A 19,733-nucleotide genomic window follows, 5' to 3' on the forward strand; every position below is an offset into this window, starting at 1 on the left:
CTTGCTCTTGAGATGACAAAGCTAATAGGTGAAGCCATATTTGAAGTGAGGTTTTGAGCTGAGGCCCATCTCATCAGACCACAAAGCTAATCTAAAGCTAATCAGGGTTTCCTGATCTGTCTGGCACAACCTTTCTTTCAAGCCAGGAATGGACAAGTGCTTCCTCTGACTGCCTGTGGCCAAAGGTGCTCTGTGAGGATCTAATTTGCCCTCTTCTCCTCAATGGAGGGAGAAGACATCCTGGGAGCCGGGGGAATCCTGTCCTAGGTTCTGACCAGGCACAGCAAAGGAAGTCCTAGCTCAGGCTTCAGTGCCAATGGATCCATGTATCATAAATCTCTTTTCTCTAACATCACTTTGAGCTCTGTGGGGCTAGAGCACAATGCCTGTCTATCTGGACGTAAAATAAGCAGCTCCTGTCTTTCTCTCAGAGACTGGGACTTGATTAGTGCTTAATTTTCTATTCAGTCTTTGGAGGGATAGGTCACAGTTCTGTCGACTTTTTTCACTTTGGACAACAGCAGTAGGACTCTTTCTCTAGGGTCCTGAGGGTGCTCCTGGCCCCAAGCCTCATTTCTCCCCAGACAAGAGAGGAGACTTGCATCCCACTAGCAGCACTCTGGGAAACTTCTTTTCTATTTACAGGTACTACACATCCAACCTTGATTGAAAGGCCCCCCTGCCCCAAACCTGTTGGAATACTGTGCCTTCTGGGTCTATTATCCTACCATTGCCAGCAGGTGGTATACTCTAGTATTCTCAAATTTATTGGCCCAAGGTTAAACACCCGCCCCACCCCCATCTTCTCCACTAGAGGCCGGATTTTAAAAAGGTCTTTAGCACGGTGACGGGCACATCATAAGCACCTAATAAAAGCTTTTTCATTCGTTCATCGCTAACACTTGCAGAGAAATAAGGAAATAAAAGCACTTACAGAGAATACAGAATTATCATTTCAAGAGGCAGTGAGCTGGGGAGCGAGTTCTGGATGGTCTGGACCTGGATTTGAATCCCTATTAGTGGGACCTTGGATGAATCAATCTCCCTCTAGCAGCATTGGGACAGGAGGTGGGAGTGGGGAATAGGGTGACTCGATGTTCTGTAAGGTCACTTTAGGTTCCAAATCCTAGGAATTTATAAAGGGGCCCAGAAACTTTCTTGGAACCTCTTCATCTGGTCACTAATGGCCATACCATTCCAGGCTAAAAAGTCCCACTTCTGTTAACCTAGCATTTGCCACTTACCCAGTATCTTGTCTCAGAGTAAGCCCAGTCTATGGGCACTCCAACCAAACCTCTATTCCCCCTCTTTTTTTTCCAAGCTAGGGCCATCTTGGCCCCTTTCATTAACAGTATCTCCCTGCCATCACCCTTCTGCCACTCCAACTTAACTTTTCCAAAACAGAACTCAACACCCTTCCCCTAAAGCCCACTGTCTTCTGAACTGTGCTATTTCTGTTGAAGAGACCACCATCCTTCCAGTCATCTAGGATTGAAACCCTGATGTTACAGATGCCTTACTCTCCTTCATCCTGCTGATCGAATCTTGGGCTAAATCCTGTTGTTTCTATCTCCACATCATCTCTCCCATATACCCCCTTCCCTCTGCCACTTACAGCCCCCACCATTCCAGTTCAGACCTTCATCACCTCTCACCTGGACCACCGCAGGAGCTTCTCAATTGATTTAACTGCCTCAGGTCTAACCTACTATAACCCACCTCTTTCACAGCTCAGATCTGACTTTGCTACTCCTCGGCTACATAAGAGCCAATGGTTCTCAACTGCTTCTAGGAGCATGGCTTTTAAGGCCCTCCAAAAGCCTGGCCCCAGCCTACCTTTCCAGTCTTCATCACACGAAGCCTGCCCCCCCAGTGACCTTAAACGTATATATGTGGTCTCCCCCAGAAGAACGTAAGCCCCTTGGTGGCAGGGCCGTTTAATTTCTGTCTTTTTGTACCTAGTAAGTGGTCACATAGTAGGCACTTAATAAAGGACTATTAAGTCAGTGATTTAGTAGAGATGTTGCTAAATCCTATAGTGAGACTCGAGCCTAGCATCAAGGGTAAGAACTACCTTAGCATCTGTCTTTTATTGAGCGTGAACACGTGCACGCACACGCGCGCGCGTACACACACACACACACACACACCCCTCTAAGAATATGACACACATCCTAGTTTTAGACTTCCTGAAAATGTGCTCCTTGGCACAGTTCACTGACCGTTTAAAGGTAGTAATGGGTACCCCAGCCCTGGAGGTCTTTAGGTGAAGCTAGGTGACCCTGCATCAGGGATTCTAGAGAGGAGACTCTGGCTGGACTACCTGAGCCCTGAGGTCCTTCCAACTTGGAGTTGCATGCCCTTAAACCAGCTTCTTCCCTAACTCCTCTCCCTTTCTCTCCTCTTTCTACCTTTCCCCCTCAAACTACTCCCAACTCTGGATCCCATAAATCAACCTCAATCAGGTTGCCCTTTGCCCACTCCCCAGTCCCTGGGCTTCATCTGAGAATTCTGACTTACTTAATTTCGTCTCCTTGAATTCCCAGCCCCCTGGTCCCTCTTATAGGAGCAGTGACACTCTGTGGATCTCTCCCAGTGGACAGATTTTTTAGACTCAATTAGAGACAGAAAATGGGAAACCACTCAAGAAAAAGAGGCATCGAGAAAAGAAATGGAAACAAAGCGGGTATCCACAGACTGGGGCTGACTGACCAAATCTTGGTGTTTGAATGGAATGCGATACTATTGTGCTGTAAGAAACAACACACGTGAGGAATTCAGAGAAACACAGGAAGACTTGCGTTAAAACGACAGAGAAAAATACACAAAACAACGAGGTCAATAAAAACACCGTTAAAACACAGAGGAATCTCAATTGATTGCGATGACCAGTCCTGGTTGCACGGAAAACAGATGATAGCAGCGAGGTGAGACCCGATAAGTATGGAATAGCACATATGCTATTAATCCAGACCACTTTGTGGTGTGGGTTTTGCTTAGGAGTCTTTTGGTGGCAAGGGAGGATTCAACTGGGGGCAAAGAAAGATCATTTTTTAAAGAGGAAGAGGCTTGATAGCAGAAACTGGTCTAAAGGGGACCCTTGGGTCCTAGGCCCAGGAAAATGAAGGAAGGTAGAGCAGGGCAGCAGTTTGGACACAGGCACAGGACAACCAAGTCCTTTCTATAAGTGGGTTCTTAGGCCCTTATCTCTATCACCCTCAATAGCTCCAGGGCTTGGTGCTGTAGTGGTCCGACTATGCCCGGGATTTTGTAAGAGCCCAGGAAATGGGAGTGTCTTCCAGGAAAGCTGTCTACTTGGAGAGGGGCTGAGCCAGAAAGAATGAGTTCAGTTTGGAATAGGAAGGGCGGAAAGATCGTCGAGAATCCTGGGCAGTCCGGATCACTCCAGGAGTTCTGAGCAGACTAGCATGGTATCTTTTCGTCTGTTTGTTTTTGACGTGAGAAATGGAATGAATCTCAAACTCCAAAAAATTTCTCTGCCTCACCAACACGGTCTTCCTCACCAAAGACAGCAGAGAAGTCATTCAGAAGCGTCTGAAGTGACAGTGAGCTAAAGGGAGGGTTTGAAGTCAGAGGGAGTATATAGTTTACTACAAAGAACTTTACTGGACTTAGAATCAGAAGTCCTAGATTCAGATCTTAGCTCTGATACTTAAAGACCATGGGACTGCGAACAGTCATGTGCCTGAGCCTGTTTCCTCACCTGCACATTAAGAATAAACATACCTGATACTACCCACTGCACACGGTTGTTGGGAGGCAAAGGTTTTATAAAACTGCAACACACCTGAAAAATGTCATTCTTTTTCTACACTTAATTTCACATGGTCCTCCCAACAACTCTGTGAGGGAGGCAGCATTATTACCGGCATTTTCAAAATGGGGAAACGGTTGAGAGACATTAAGTTACTTTCTCAGAGGGATCTGACTCACTGAGGTAAGTCATCGATGATGTGGATTCTGATCCCATGCGTCTTCTAGGGGCCCTCAGAGGCAGACTCACCGGGCTGCGCTGGAGCCAGCTCCCACCGGCTGCTGCTTGGGACATTCTCGGTGTGGGCATTTACATCTTGGAAATGGGAAAGGCTGTGAAATCAGGGCTTGATTCATTGCTTTGTGGAAGACTTAAGAAATGATGGAGAAAACTTCATCGTGCATGTGCATACGGTTTGTTTTTGTTTTTGTTTTTTCTTTTTCTTTCTCCCTGAGGGGGCAGTCCCAGCGCTACTGCTCCCCTTTGACAGAGAAGAAAACTGATGTTCTAAGAAGGGAGAGGGTCTGTGCCGGGTCACAGAAACAGTAACTGGCAAGATCTGGACCTGACCCCGGCCCTTCTAACTCCAAACCCTGAGCTCTTTTACTACATCGGGCAGGCTCTTCGTCAAGCCCAAGAGGGGAAGAAGGCCACAGGCCCTTCTGGCCTCGGGGCTCGCAAGATTGATGTCTGAGTCAAAGGGTTTGTGGCACGAGCCATCCAGGTGGCCCATACATCAGCTGTGTAACAGAGGGTGCAGTGCTGGGTGGGTGAGGCCAAGCCCCTCCCCAGTCCTAGCCTGCGGGGATGAGGGGGGAGATTTCCTGAAGGGCTGGGTTCCATTAGGAAAGGGGAGGGAGCCTGCTGGGACTAGCTGTCAAAGGGGCCATTGTGGTCCTGCCGGCAGCTTTGTTAAATCACCAGCCCAGATTCCTCTGAAAATTGCTGCTGAGTAAATATTTTCACTGCCAGCCCAAGTCTGTTCCACAGCCCCAGTGGGGAGAGCTTCACTCTGAAGGGGGCTATAGGAGGGGACAAGGGTGGAGAAGCAGTAAACTGGGGCACTAGGAAACCACGACTGTGTCCTAAGCTAGCCTTCTAGCAGGGGACCAGGCTACTGTGGGGCGGAGGGGGGGAAGTGAAGGCATTCTCTTCTCAGCCACCTCTCAGCCTCTTCCAGCCCTGCTCAGGGCCCCAATTTCCCATTCCAGGAAATGGAGTTGGGGAAGAAGGGTATTCTCATTTCTGAGGCTTGGGAGTTAAGGAAAGACCTGGGGGCTAGGGCTGGTTAATACCAGAACCTAGTGGCCCTTTGGGGGCTCAATGCAGCTGCATCCCCCCACTGAAATATGAGGAAACTGTTTCCGTAGCAACACTCCTGAGAAGCAGGCTGTGCATGGATCACAGTCCCATTTTACAAAAGAGGGAAAATGACTTCCTCAAGGCTGAAGAACCAGCAAGTGGCAGAGCTGGCGGAGCTCCAAGCAGCGCTCTGGCTTCCTCCATCAGACGAGGCTGCTTCTCCCTGGCCATCATCATTCTCAGCAGGACCTTGAACTGTGGAGTAACAGGCTTAGAGAACTGCGACACAGTGACAGGTCGGGAGGGTCTTCTTCATCTTTAAGCAGGCCCGCTTCACCTCTATATCTCCAACAGTAGCCAAAGTCCCAGATTTCAGCCTGAGGTTCTCCTCCTACAAGTGCCAGCCCAAGAGTGGAGTCTGGCATTCTGATTTTGGTTTTATCAATGACTCAGCCATTACTTTTCTGCAAGATGGCGGGGTTCCCCAGAGGAAATGCTGGCTGGGTTGAAAAGAAGGGTCAATGGGGGGATCTCCCAGTCCCCATAATAGAGCAGGCTTGGAGCTGAAGGAGCCCGTATCACTCTAATCACCCAGTGACTTTGGGCAAGTCATTTAACCATCATGAACAGGGCAAGTCATTTAACCATCATGAACAATTCTTCCATGTGATGAGTGTTTAATCCCCAACATCTCTTCTTTCTAGATCTAACATTCTATGAAGTTCCCCAAGCCCAGAATCCAGGGGCTAACTCTCATTCCTGACAATCAGATCATCCCATCTCTAAGCCTTCTACAGGAGCAGCTAGGTCTGATCTAGAAGAAAGAGTTTGCATTAGAAGGGAGAAGACTTGGGTTTTAGTCATGGCCCCACTACTTAATTCACTATATAGCTTTAGAAAAGTTAGCTTCTTCCATAGAAAAGCTGCAGGCCTCTGTACAAGAGGCTTCACAATCTTTTGCCTATGTTGCAGGGCTCCTATGAGGAGAACATGGTAGACTGTGGATGGAAAACGCTTTGGAAAGTGAAAAGCACCGTACTAATGCATAGAGTTGTGGGGGCAGAAAGCCAGGCCCAGCTGTGTTCCCTAGGCATGAAGCTAAAGGGGTAGAGAATGGGGAGCTGGCTAGGTGCAATGGAAGGACTGTCTATTCCCCAGGAGAGAGAGAGGAGCTGAGGGAAAGCTCAGGCCCTGGTCCTCTCCCCATGAGCTCTTATAAGAGCATACACTGTCTCAGCCAAACAAAGTAGGATATTCTGAAAAACAGGGAAGGGAAGGAAACCGGGGAGAGAAAAGGAGGGAGGTGATGCCAAGCTGCCCGACCACCGGCGCCCCACTGTTGGTGCCATACAAACCATCCATTAGAGGCCGGAAATGCTTGGCCACTTCCAAGACTAAGCTGGGCTAGGAGAGAGGAAAGGCATTTTAGACCTCAAAGACAGCCTTAGGTACCTGAAGCAAAAGGCATGTTGTCTCTCAGATATGGAGCTGGAGCCCTGTTGGGGGTGGCTCGCTATCTGCAATAAGTCTCTGGATTTCCAAAGGACTGCCTTTGTTAAGGGTGAAGAGTCTAGTGGTAAGGAGGGAGGGGTGGGGGTGGTGTGTGATGACTGGCGGCCCATCTGGGAGTGATTTGAGAGATTCCAGAGCTCACTGGCCCCGGGCAGCCTGCTGGGCTATTCTTAAACCCTATAATTATGGTATCAGCACCGTCCAGTGGTACTGTGGGTCCTAGAACTATTAACCCCTCAAGAGGCCCAGGGGATTGGGCCATGTTGTTGCTGGGGCAGGGGTGACTCAGTGGGGGAAGGGAAACAGAACCGAGGTAGGAGGGGAGAAGAACCACAACGTTCAGTATCACATGTGCTGGGAGCAGAGCCCAGAAGGCCGGAAACGGTGGGTGGAGGGCAGGGCACCACAGACTTAAATACTGATGTTTCAATGCCGAGGTGGAGCCTAACGGGTTATGTTTCTAGGCCCAGTCAGCCCAACCTGACAAAGTGAGAGCTGTTGGGGGAGGAAAAGGGATAGCCAGCAGGCTGGAGTGGCGAGAACTAGTCTTAAGACTGGAATATCATCCCAGGCTTGCCCCCTACTATTCTGTGACCTGAAGAAGTGACTGCACTCTCTCATAGCCTCAGTTTCCTCATCCGTAAAATGTTCATAATAGTCTTAATCATATGATCTTTACTCTTGTTCCATTCACCTCACAGTCACTGGGAGGAAAAGATTTTGTAAAAGATAAAGAAATGTGAACTAGTAGGCTAGACTTTGCTTTTTATGACTCTTAGACCTCTGTACACAGTAGGTGATCAATAAATGTTGACTGAATTGAACCAATCTGCTTCAGGACCCTGAGGGAAGCTGGAGGGGTGCCTGAGAAGCAGCAGTCCCAGGCGGTGGGGAGGGAATGGACAGAGCTGGCCACCTCAGGACTCTGACCAAACTGGATCCAATCCAACAAGTTGTTAGCCGCTGTCGTGTGCAGAGATCTCACTGCACAAAGCCTGTCAGTGACCCCCTCATATCCAAAGTGTGTCACTCAGGAATGGAAGCTTGGTTCAATTCACGGATTACACTGTTTTGTTTGTACCATGTATCTTAGTTTTCTCTCTACTACACCACAAGCTTCATGAGAACAGGGATTGGGTTGTCTTTAAACTTTGTGGCTCATCTGGGTCCTGGCCAAGGGCTCTACGCACAGTAGGTACTTAGCAAATGTGTTCTGGATGACTTGTGTCTGTGGTACAAGCAGCTTGGTTTCCTTAGCAGAGCAACTCTTAAAGGGTATGGTTTTCTGCCCTGTGCCCAAGTTTCACCCCTCGGCCATTCCAGCATGCATGACCGGCCTGCCTTCACCCTTCCTTCTGACCAGCCTCATGATGATGAACCCAGAAACAGGGGGTAATGGTGCCTCTGAATGGCTGGGTGAGCCCAAGGACTTCCCTCTGGGCCTCAGTTTCCAGCTCTGACAACCTCTGCTCTATGTTCAAAGGTCCTTGCTAGGGCTCCCATGCCATGTTCACAGATCTAGATGTGGAAGGGCCATGTCATACGAGCTGGGTTTTAACCATTTCTATTTAACTATTTAACTCTATTTCTAACTATTTAACTATTTCTACTCTACCATGCTAACTCCTGAGGGCTCCTTCTCAACAGCAACAGGCTGTGATTTTTAGTCCTCAGGTCCTGCCCAGCAGGAGTGTCCTCACAGTATCAGAAAACCTGATGAGAAAATCCATGGCCTCCCCAAGCTTTGGTCAGAAGTGGTTGATGTGGAAAAGGAAGATGTCTGTTCCCAGAGTTCAGGAGGAAACAGGCCAATAGGCCAGGATTCCTGGGTCCCAATGAAAGCTTTGCTGGTAACCCCAGTCCTAACTTTCTCCTGTGGGGCTGAGATGACCCCAGAGCGGTCTCCCCAACCATACACACAAGTAACTGGCCTCTATAAACGCTAACATAGGGAAGGCTGCAGATGAGTGGGGTTCTGTCCCCAGGGCTGGTTTAGCTCTGGCCTCCATACCCAGAACTGCTAGGTTCTTATATATGGTGCCACCCCACCCCCAACCAGCTGTACTTGAAGCCACTTCTAGCTCCCCTGGGCATTGATCTTCTAGGCCAGGGGTTCTTAACCTTTTTGTGTCATGGCCCCTCGCCCACCCTTGGCGGTCTGCTAAAGCTTTTCTGAGCCCTTTTCTGAGCAATGTTTTTAAATACATAAAATAAAATATATAGGACTACAAAGGAAACCAACTATATTAAAATACAGTTATCAAAATATTAAAAACATCCACACCCCTCCAGCCTACCTCTTTAATTTTTCCTGCTACTTCCCTAGATGCGCACTTCACTCCTGGAGGCATATCTCCTCATTAATCCCAACCTCTCACCACGAATGGGGTGCTCATTTCTACCCCCTTTGTCTTTGCCGGCACTGTTTCCCTTATCCACACCCCCTCCCTCCCTCCAAATGCTCCTCACTGCATCAAAGCTTGCCTCAAGCTCCAGCTCCTCCAGGCCATCTTTTTTAGCTCTTCCAGCCTGTATTCAACATTCTGCCCAATGAATTCCTACCCTTCTTCAAGTCCACTTCAGATCTCCCTTTTCTATGGAGCCTCCCCTGATCCTGCCAGCTGGTAATGATCCTTGCTAATTTTAAAAAGTGAGGGCCTCATGATTTAGTTCTTAATTGCTCTCCAGTTCCTCCTAGGAGATTACACTTGTATGCACTCCTGGAAGGCAAGGGCCACGCATAACCCTCACAAGGCTGCCAGCAGGCACAGGGCCACAGGGCCAATAGAGACCTCATTGATCGATGCTGACCCAAATGGAGAAACTAAGGACTGGGAGATGGTGGACAGTCAGCGTCTAACCATCCCAGGACGTCTGATTTTGAGCTGGAAGGGGCTGTAAAGTTCATCTGGTCCAACCCCTTCACTGGAAAACATGGACCAAAAAAATGGAAAGACTCGATCAAGGACTTCACAGTCTCACAAGTAGGGCAAGGAACAAAGCCAGCACCTGGGCCTGGGTCTACACCATGCTACCCTACACCACGGCCTAGAGTGGATGCAGATCAAACTCACCACCACCACCAGCTAAACCAGCCACCCTTTACTGACGCCGCAGTGAAAACCTTCAAAAGCCGTACCCCTTCATGAGACCCCCTCCTCGGCCAAGTTGCTCCTTGGAGTCTTGAAGCCACTGGTATTGCTGTTAAATATTTGGGGTGGAGCCCCCAGTTTTCCTTCTCACTCCCCACCCCCAAGCATTACCACAAAGATGTCTCCCTGTCCCCCCTGCTCCCACCACACATCCTGAACACACTTATACACATATTTCAGGGAACATGGAAGCTCCTACCCGGGGGACGTGTTGAGGGTGAAGGAGGTGAGGGCGCTGGAGAAGCATCGAGTGTCCCACAGCTTTACTTGGTGCTCTCGCATCTACAACAAGAGATCAAGGGGTTCAGAGAGTCGGCTCTTTTGACCTAGGGCCCTGAGGGGCTCCTTCCAAATCCCTTACCCTCAGGTCAGCAAGTCTGTCACCCAGGAAGAGAAGTTTGTGCTGAGTTACCCTGCTCACTTCCTCACCAAGAGGGGAGGAAGGTCCTTCAAGAAAGTCGGGTGTGAGGTGGGGTGGGGGGGAAGCATGGAATGGACAGGGAGTGTTTCCTTCCCTACTAATCCTCCTCTTTGACTTGAACTATCACCCCGGACTCCTTGTCCTCAGCAGGGGCTGGCCACGGTTCCTAGGGTCAGGGTTAGCTATTCCAAATGGAATTTGTTGATTTCGGCAGCTGGGTCCCCTGGGGGCTCTGAGACCTGGCTATGTGACTGTGGCCGTATATGGGCACGTTTAGGGCAAGGCAGGCCTGGCTCCACCCATTCCCTGGGAAGACGGGTGACCCCTCTGAGCTTATGCTTGCCTTGCCCATCTCTTACTCCCCCTCAGGCCACTGCAAGAGGGATTTCTTCCTCCCTCTCCCCCGCCCAAACACACACACACACTTGTGGTAATTAGGGTACTTCCTCAAATAAGGTTATCACACATACCAAGAAGGGTAACTGTTTAGGCTTAGATGAGTGTGCATACGTATCACCCAGACTTGGGCTGCAGACCCCTCCCCACACAAGGGGCTCTGGGCTGCTCACACTTGAGCTCTGCTCACCAGTTCCTTCCCTCAAGGAGCCCATACCTGGTTTAATCCAGTGGACAGCAGATGCTCCCGGGAGTTGGTCCAGACCAGTCGGCTGTCCTTGTGGTTCTCATGGCCCTGGGTGCTCTGAAAGAGAAGGTTCAGTTGGGGAGAAATGAGAAACCTGCCTGTTTTCCCAAAACACAGGATTGGGCAACCCTTCCTGGAGACTAGGGGATGGGGAGAGCAGAGCAGAGAACCCCTCCCAATGAAGGGCAGCCATCAAGCTAACAACACCATACATTTCTATGGTGCTTTAAGATTTATAGTGCATTCCTTAAAACATCCCTTTGGGGGGCAGCTAGGTGGTGCAGTGAGCAGAGCACCGGCCCTGGAGTCAGGAGGACCTGAGTTCAAATCTGGCCTCAGACACTTGAAACACTTACTAGCTGTGTGACCTTGGGCAAGTCACTTAACCCTAATTGCCCTGCCTCCCAGCCTCCCCCGAAAAAAAAAAACCAAACCAAAATTAAAAAAAACCTCCCTTTGGGTATGTCATGCAAATATTGCAGCCCCATTCTGCAGATGAAGAAACAGACTCAGTGAGGTGACTTGACTTGTCCAAGGTCAATCTAATCCAATCCACACTTGTTGAGTCCTTAGGGTTATAGCAAGGATCTGAACCCAGAGATTTTTCCTAACTTCAAGTTCAGAGCTACTTAACCTAGCACCTGCCTAAAAAAATGAGGGGCCTCAGAGATAAATCCTGGGGTGGGCAGGGAGAAAACCAAGACACCAGAGTTTCTAGTTATAATGTAAAGGTAACTACCAATTCTTCAGGAGCAACTCCAGACCACCCTCTTTCCCTGTGCCTTGCCTCCTGACTAGGCATGGGGTGAATGACTCACAGACCAATCTGGCCATGACCCAGAGGCAGGAGTGCGGCTCCCCAGACCTTTCCTTTCCCCTGTAAAAGGGAGATTGGGAACTCAGGTGCTAGGGCATAAAAATGCTATCCTCCTCTTCCTATCCAGCAAAGTCTCATCTAGATATGCAAAGAGACAGGCAAAGTTCCTTGAAAAAAGACAGAAAACAGGGCAGAGGCCAATGGGGCGCTATGGCCAGGACAAGGATGATCTGCCAGGCGATGAGTAAGGCAAGTAGGAGGTGGGGGAAAATGACACTGTTGTTGAGAGAGGGTGGGGGAAAAAAACACCGTCTGTTATTCCCTTCATGCTCTTCAATGGAACAGCGTACCCTAAACCCTGCTTTCTGGGGAACTGATTGCCCCTTCTGGGAAGAGCAGCTTTGAGCTCTGCTCTCCCTAAGTGACAGATGTGCTGCCAGTTGTGGGCCACAAGATGGGAAGAACTGGGCTGGCACCAACGTGAGAGCATGTAATCAAGCTATGGGCCACGCTACATGCCCATCCCAATGCTCTTAGCTCCTTCACCCTTCCTGTCCCCCGCCATGGTAGAAGGCTCTGAGTACCCTGGAAAGAGATGGAGACAGAGATAAAAGAAGCGAATGAGAAAGATCCTTTTTAGTGAATGGAGAGATTGTCTCAAGGTACCAGCCATTGGGCAGGATCTGCAGGAGTGAGGAAACTGGCTTCATACTAAGGAAAGAATCGAGGGCAGGAAGGCATCTGCTTTCTAGAGGCAGGGGTCAGCATATTGATGGTGGTATGTTTGATGCCAAAACTCTGCAGGATGATGTCACCAGGGAGCCTGGAAACACAGATGCTCTCACGGGGTTCAATATCCCCTCCAAAAGGCCAACGGGGATCCTCCCTGCTGAGTATGAAGAACCCACTCACTAAAATTGCACTGGCATCTGGGACCAGGTACCTGTTCCAACCCCGCCCCTCCACTGAGAGACAGCTTTCCAACACTCCTCTGCCTCAAAGCTCAAATTTCAAGGTTCCTTCTCCCCTTTCCTATGCCCCCAAGAAGGCCCTGGTTCTAGTTCGAATTTTGCCACATACTAGCTATATGAACTAACTTCTCCAAACCTTGTTCCTCTATGAAATGCGAGCAACCGGTAACTCGGTTATGATAATGTGATAGACTGAGTCACAGGTAGTCACAATATTTCAGGCTGGAAAGGACCTCAGGAGGCTCACCAAGCAGAGCTGATGTGCTCAAAGTCACAGAAGAAATCTGTGGCAGATGTCATGGTTGAGGTTGGATGTGGCGCTCCTTCCAGGTCAGATGGCTTCAGAACTGGAAGGCCCTACCCCACTCATGGGTCCCCTCTACAATACTGATGACAGCTCTGCATCAGACTCTCCAGTGACGAGGAGCGATCGTCTTCTGAGGTGGGCCATTCTACTTTGGAGCAACTAATTATTAGGAAATTCTTCCTTCCTCCTTATGATTTCCACTCATCAATGTCCTTTCAGGCCTAGATTCTGAGATGCTATGAATGTGACACAGATCAGTTTGGGAGGTGGAGGGGATGGCTAGGTGGGGGGGTGTAGAAGAAGGAGGTGATATGGCCTGGAGGAAGTCCAGGGCATCAGGGTCCACTGGTGATGGGATAACATTAGGACTGGGGGTACCTAGAGCAGAAAAAGGAGGGAGGTCAAAGAGAGAAGGCAGAGGGTCTGAAGAGAGAACAGAAAGGATGCTGGGGCAAATTCTATTTTACAACTTTGTCCAGGGCCAACCATGGAGACAGGGTGTGGTGCCAGGCTGTGTGGTGTCCCTGGAGAAGGCAGAGAAGAAGTGCCTCCTTCAGTCCTCCATTTAGGGTCAGGGAGCTGCCAGTTGGGAGAATTCAGGAAAACCAGGCTGACAGAGGAGAGGATTTCACACCACAGCCCTGTCTCCCCCACACAACCCCAGAAAGGAGCTGTGCTGAGGCAGGGGAGACCTGGAGGCGGGGGGGGGGGGGGTGACAAGAGGAGAAGGAAATATGAACAGATCCCTCCCAGTCACCCGGGCCCCTGGAGCCTGAGAGCATGGACTCTGTTACCAAAAATAGCTCACCCCAAACTGTGGCCAGCTTCCTCTGTGCTTCCCACGATCTCCTTGGGAACAAGGAAGGCAGGCAGCCCTGCTTCAAGCATGGAAGTTGATGATCTGCAAGTCCTCTCCCCTTCCCCCGACCCCCACTACGCCTGACCTCAGCGTGGGAGACACTGCCCCTCTCATCCCCCCCAAGAGGGACAATCTGAAACAGCTCGATGTCATTAAAAGGGTCTTTTCTCACCATTCCCTTCCCTCCTTGACTTAACCCAACACAGGAAGTTAGTGCTGAAGCCTGAGAACCAAGCCCCCAGAGCAGCTCTCCCCAGAGAAGTCATGCCTGGAGGTCACCAAGGGGACTAGAGCAAAGCCAGCAAAATGTCAGCTTCATTCATAAGCAGAACAGGTGGCCACCTAGGACGGGGCATTATCAGGGGCCTAATGGCCCACCATTAGAGATTACTTCCTTTTGTTGTAGGTCCCTATGTGGTACAGTCAGAGAACCTGAGTTCAAATCTTAACTAGGCTACTTGGGTGACCCTGGACGAGCTACATAATCTCTCTGGGTCTGTTTTCTCACCTATAAAATGAGGTGTTTGGACCAAACGGATTTGAAGGCCCCTCTGCTGTTCTATGCTCTTTTAGGAGAGCAGGGCATCAGATCCGAACTTCTGTGTTTAAGCCCTGGACCTGCTGTTTTCTTCCAAGCACTGCCTAGCGACCCTGTGAGGCAGGTAAGGCAGGTATCACTATCCCCATCTCACAGAGGACCCTGAAGCTCAGAGTAGTGAAGTGATCTGGCCAGAGTCACAAACCTAGTGAGTGGCAGAGCTCGTTCGTGCTCCCCCTCCAGGAAGCCAGGCCGGGGCACCAGAAAGCGAGGAAGGGGTTGTCCTCCCCTGCACCAAGAGCCACCCAGGACCACACTCACACCACTCCTCTTTTGCTCACTCTTGCACACACTCCCGAACTTTCATATATGTTCGGCCTCTCCTCCTTCCTAAATCACCGGAGTGGTGAGAGGCCCACATTAACTGCCTCCCCACCAAAGGGCAAAAACCAAACCCAAGTTTTTTAAAAAGGAAATTATTCCTCCTTGACTTATAAAAAACCCAAGAGAGGAAGAGCCCATCTATTTAGACCCTTATAATTCTTTACCCCCCCCCTTAACTCCCTGCTTCGCTCCCCGAGGGAAAAGGAGCAAATAAGGATGGAACTCAGGGTACAGGGGCCATGGCTCTGAGACTGTGGTTGGCACCCTGGCCAAAAGCCACAGGAGAAGATGGCCTGCTCACCAGACTCCCCCAGGGAATCTCTCAACCCCAGTGCAAAGTCTCCATCAAAAGCTGCCCTTTCCCCTCATTTAGCAAGGCAGCATAGATCAAAGCTCCTCCCTCACCACCTCCCCTGGTCACACAAGTCCAAGGATTGCCCTGAGGCCAGGCCCGGGGTGTCCCAGGAGGCCAGAAAAGCAGTATCTGGACTGGTTTCACCCAGGCAGCGGCTGTTTCCCCACTTCTAGTGAGTACCAACAGGAAGTCAACCCTGATACCTTCAGGATCCTCCTTCTTTTATCCCTCTTTCACACACACACACCTAGGCCATCATGCAAAGGACAGCCTGGCCCCACCTGGGGCTCTCAGACCAGCCCCCTTGGGAGTCAGCACAAAGGCCAGGGCTCCCAGCCCCCAGAGCCCAGCTGGAGCTTTCTTGGGCACATAGCAGGCATTCCATCTATAGATCAGTCAAATCCCCTGCTAGGTCTCCATAGTAACATTTCCTGTGTGTGGCAAACCAGGGCTCAAAGGAAAAGCTGCTCAGTGGGTAAGGTCTGTGGGGCTCCATCCTTGGGATCTGAGGCTTAGGGAACAGGGAGATAGGGAAGTACATATGCCCAGTGCTCCCAAGCCCCAGGGAAGAACTTAAACAGTAATGAAAAGGCATTAGGAGGAGGTCTGGGGGAGACCTGGGTATTGGTGCAGAAAACAAGTGCCACACAAACCCACCACTCGTAGCATCAGGCCACAGACCAGGAAGGTGGTATGACATAATAAAAATAATACCCCTGGACAGGGAGTCAGGAGATCTGGGTTCAAGTGCTGACTTGATCACTCGCTACACTTGTGACTTTGGGTAAATCGCTTTCTCTGTGCCTCAGTTTCACCATCTGAAAAACGAGAGGAGTGGGCTGAACTAGATAGCATCTGAGGTCCCACCTAGCTCTGAAGGGCGCCTTGTGGTTCTGATAGCCCACGACTCTAAACAACACCGTAGGCCGATTTCCAGCAGGGGCCAGAGGGGTGAGAGGGGGGAAACACCTTGGAGAAGGCTCTGGGGCCCAGGACTCCCTAAGGGTAGCAGGCAATCAGCATTATGGAACATGGAGCCACAACATGGCTCCGGGTCCCTTTCTCCCCATCTTTGTGTAATAGCAGACGCAGCAGTGGACTTGGGAGCCTGACGCCTCGGATCTAAAGCCAGTGACTTGGCCACTTACAGGGCTAGGGGCCTGGGTGAGTCACTGAACCTGCTTCCTTCTTTGTACAATGGACCAACACACCTGCACTATCCACCAGGAGGTGGACGTGAGGAAAGGAGCAGGGCCTATGTTCAGGGTTAAAAGGCCGACTCATGACCTTGAGGGAGTCGTGGACCCCTGCCTCTGCCGCCATTTGTAAAATGACGACGGTCACAGCAGCTCCGTCACAGGGCCGCTAGAAGGCTTGTACAAACGTGCCTACTGCATCTTTACTAATAAAAGCATGATGCAAACATGAGCTATCATCCCTATCATTCTTCTATAAAATAGTGGCTGAGCCAGGGGAGAATACTCCATCAGACCCAAGGGTTTTCTCTGTCTCCAGGTCCTCACCACCAGGAGTTCTTGGGCAGTAACACCACCTTAACAATCCTTGGAGATCTGCGACCAGAGGCCTTCTGACCTTCTCAAAGGCTTTCATCCGTTTTCTCTATTGCGCTTGACAAGCAGGAAGGCAGGAGCTAGGGGGGCTCCAATAAGTTACATGGTCAAGTGCTTGGCAAACTTTAAAGCTATTAACCTTAAGCAGAAGCCATCATTTTCATTCCCATTTGAAAGAGGTAGAAACTGAGGCCCAAAGAGTTTAAATGACTTTGCCAAGGTCATAACGCTTACTAGTGGTGAGGAAAGAATGTAGTGGAGTGGCTACTGTACTGGCTTTGAGGTCAGTGGACCTGGGCTCAAATCCTAGCTCTGCGACTTGTAATGTTGATGGAATAGGAAGATCTTCCCCATCCGGTAACAGGCTTACGTGATCACGTGTGTTCAATCACAGATGTCTTGCTGCTTTCAGCTCTGGCCCAGCTCACAGCTGTGAAACACCCTGAATCACACAGAGCCTACTGGAGGAGGAACTTGCCCAAGGAGGAGCTTGCTTAGGGGGAGGCTTGCTTGTAGGAAGGCTTTCACCTTTTGGTACTAAGCTAATTAGGCACTGAGTCATGAGGGTTGTGATGCCTTCTGGCTCTGAGCCTATTAGTGAAAAGTGTATATATTCAGAGGTGAGATTTGTTTTGAGGGCTTGCTCACAAGGACCTTTTGATTTCCTGGACGAGATGCTGAGTAGCAGTTTGTTATGACCCCCCCCCCCCCCAGATGATACTGCTCCCCCGATCTGGTGGTATGTAGATGGATGTATTATTTTTGTTCAGACAGTTGCAGCCCCGGCTGTTGATCTCTGTGCTAATTTCCCTGCTTCTATTTTCTCCATGTTCAGGGTGCTGACCTTTCCCCTGAACTAGTGAATGATATATTATGTTTAAGTCAGTAGGACTGTTAACCCCTTTAGTAAAGCAGATCAAAGCACCTGTGCTAGCAGGCCATCCGGGGTGTTGCAGAGGTGCTTGCTGTTATACCACTTAGACTATCTGTGTCATGTCACTTCACTTTTCTGGATCTGTTCCCGCATCTCTAAATCGAGGGGGTTGGACTGAGAGGACTCCCGATTTGTGGTTCTATGTGCTCAGTTCTAAACCACTAGCCTGAGGCTTTTCCTACATTGCCCTGAAATTCACCTACTAAATCACCTGACCTTATCACTGGGAGGGCCTTGGTGCCCTCCATCCCAGCAAAGAGGGACTAGCCCTCTACAAAAAGGTTTTTCATGTTTCCAGTGTGTCAGAGGTAGAAAGGGGACAGTGACCCCAACCAGCGGCAGCATTGAGACCCTAGACCCTCCCAGTACCAGATACTATACCAGGACCAATGAGGGCTGAGTTCTCAGCTCTGATTTCCCAGGGAAGGACCACCGCATGAGCACCTTCAGGAACACTCTGCCTGCAATTGAAGTTCAATGGCCCCAAGGTGCAGCCCTCATTTTGATGCCCAATCCCAATCTTGTGGGCCCATCTCAGAAATGGAGAAAGCAACCAGTCTTTTGTGTTTAATCAGATTTGTGATTTCATCGGTATAAGGAACTCTCATATCAATGAGATGGGCAACCAGGCCCTAACTTAATCATCTTAGAGAGTGGCTGGGGGCACCCAGAGGTCAGATGACTTGTCCAGGGACACAAAACCATTAGGTGCAGAAGAGGATATGGACTCCAGTTCTTCCTGGCTCTGGCCAGGTCTGGATCCATTATACCAGATTACCTCCTTAGGAGGGCTCTTTTAAACCAAGTTTTCCCCTAGAGAGGTCTCAGCTAAGCTCTAAAGCTAGGCTACACAGTAGGGGCCTGGAAGGCATCCTAATGCAGTAATCAGAATGTGGAAATGAGGGGCAAGGGACCTAGGCTTTAGTCTGAAGTTCACTCCCATCCTTTTCTAGGATGTATAATTGGGCAGGGCAAGTCATTTAAACTCTCTGAACCTTGGTTTATCTTTAAAAAAAAAGAAAGAAAATGGGACTAAATAAATAACCTTAAGGGTTCTTTCCTAGGTTTTGAGGTCCCTCCAAGCTCTATTCATGTTCTATGACCTATGGTCCAATCCATTATTCTGACATTCTATTATTCTAACCTAAGGAGGGGGAGAAGCAGATGTATAACACAAAACACAATCAGTGGCAGACACCCCAGAAATGGCTGGGGGTGGAGACTGATGTCTCTTATCTTCCCCGCAAAAGGCTTATTAGTGGGAGAGGAGAGTGGAATTTGTCAACCTTCAGGCCAAGACAACTTTCTCCTGTGACTCCCTGAATTTCCCCCCAAAGGCATTCCAAGCCCCCACTATGTTAGTAAGTGTGCATCGGTAGGTTCTCGTGAGAACACCCTCCCTATGAGGCCCCTCTCCCCCACACCAGGCCCCTGCATCACTCACACACTGAAGCTGGCCAATGCTCCCTAATGGAAGCCAGGTGTGGGCCAGATGCCACGACCGGAAGTGGGGGCAGGGCTGGTCGGGAGGGGTAGCATTCCAGTCCTCTACTACAGTTCAGAATCCCTCTCCTTTGATTCCTCTCCCCCTCCCCAATACACACACATACACACACACACACACACACACCAGGAACCCCGTTAAGAAAGCACTGGGCATAGTCCTTACCCATTCCCCAAGAAGGTGTGAGGCAGGGGTCAGGTAGGAGGAATGAATCCCTCCAAATCCACATTCCTGAGGCCCTTTCCCCCCACTTCAGAGAGAAGCTCAAATCGCTGTGTCAACAGTAATTTCTTCCCCACCATTCTTTCTTAACAGGCCTGGAGGCCCCTACCATTTTCTCTATAGGCTGGAAGAGGAAGAGAAACAAATTCAGGTGCAGAGAGGGTGAAGCATCTAGCTGGGGGGGGGGGGGGGGCACGACTCAGTCAGCTGGGCTGGATGGTTCTAGAACCCTAGAACTGAGGCTCTGATTGGCCCCAGTAAATCCTGCCTCCCATGCTTATACCCTCTGTATGACCTCAGGCAAGATGGTAACCTTCCTGGGCCTTTTATCCCAGCCTATAAACAGAAGGGGTGGACTAGGTGGTTTCTGAGGTCCCCTTCAGGTATAGTTCCCTACTGATCTCTAATATGTTCCATTACTGTAAGACAGCTGGGGCTGGCCTTTGAAGGGACTCCTTCAGGAGAT

General features: G+C 50.0%; 1 protein-coding gene across 1 annotated transcript in view; it reads right to left on the bottom strand.

Annotated features, from left to right (window-relative positions):
- LOC118831522 (coronin-7-like) overlaps positions 1-19,733 on the bottom strand; it is a 105,750-nt gene that overhangs the window by 49,222 nt on the left and 36,795 nt on the right. The window contains exons 8-9 of the mRNA XM_036738891.1: positions 10,776-10,862; positions 9,941-10,023 (exon numbers count right to left, since the gene is read on the bottom strand). Coding sequence (XP_036594786.1) covers positions 9,941-10,023; positions 10,776-10,862 — 170 coding nt within the window. The remainder of the gene's footprint in view (positions 1-9,940; positions 10,024-10,775; positions 10,863-19,733) is intronic.

This window comes from Trichosurus vulpecula, chromosome 9 (assembly GCF_011100635.1).
Source record: "Trichosurus vulpecula isolate mTriVul1 chromosome 9, mTriVul1.pri, whole genome shotgun sequence".
Lineage (NCBI taxonomy): Eukaryota > Metazoa > Chordata > Mammalia > Diprotodontia > Phalangeridae > Trichosurus > Trichosurus vulpecula.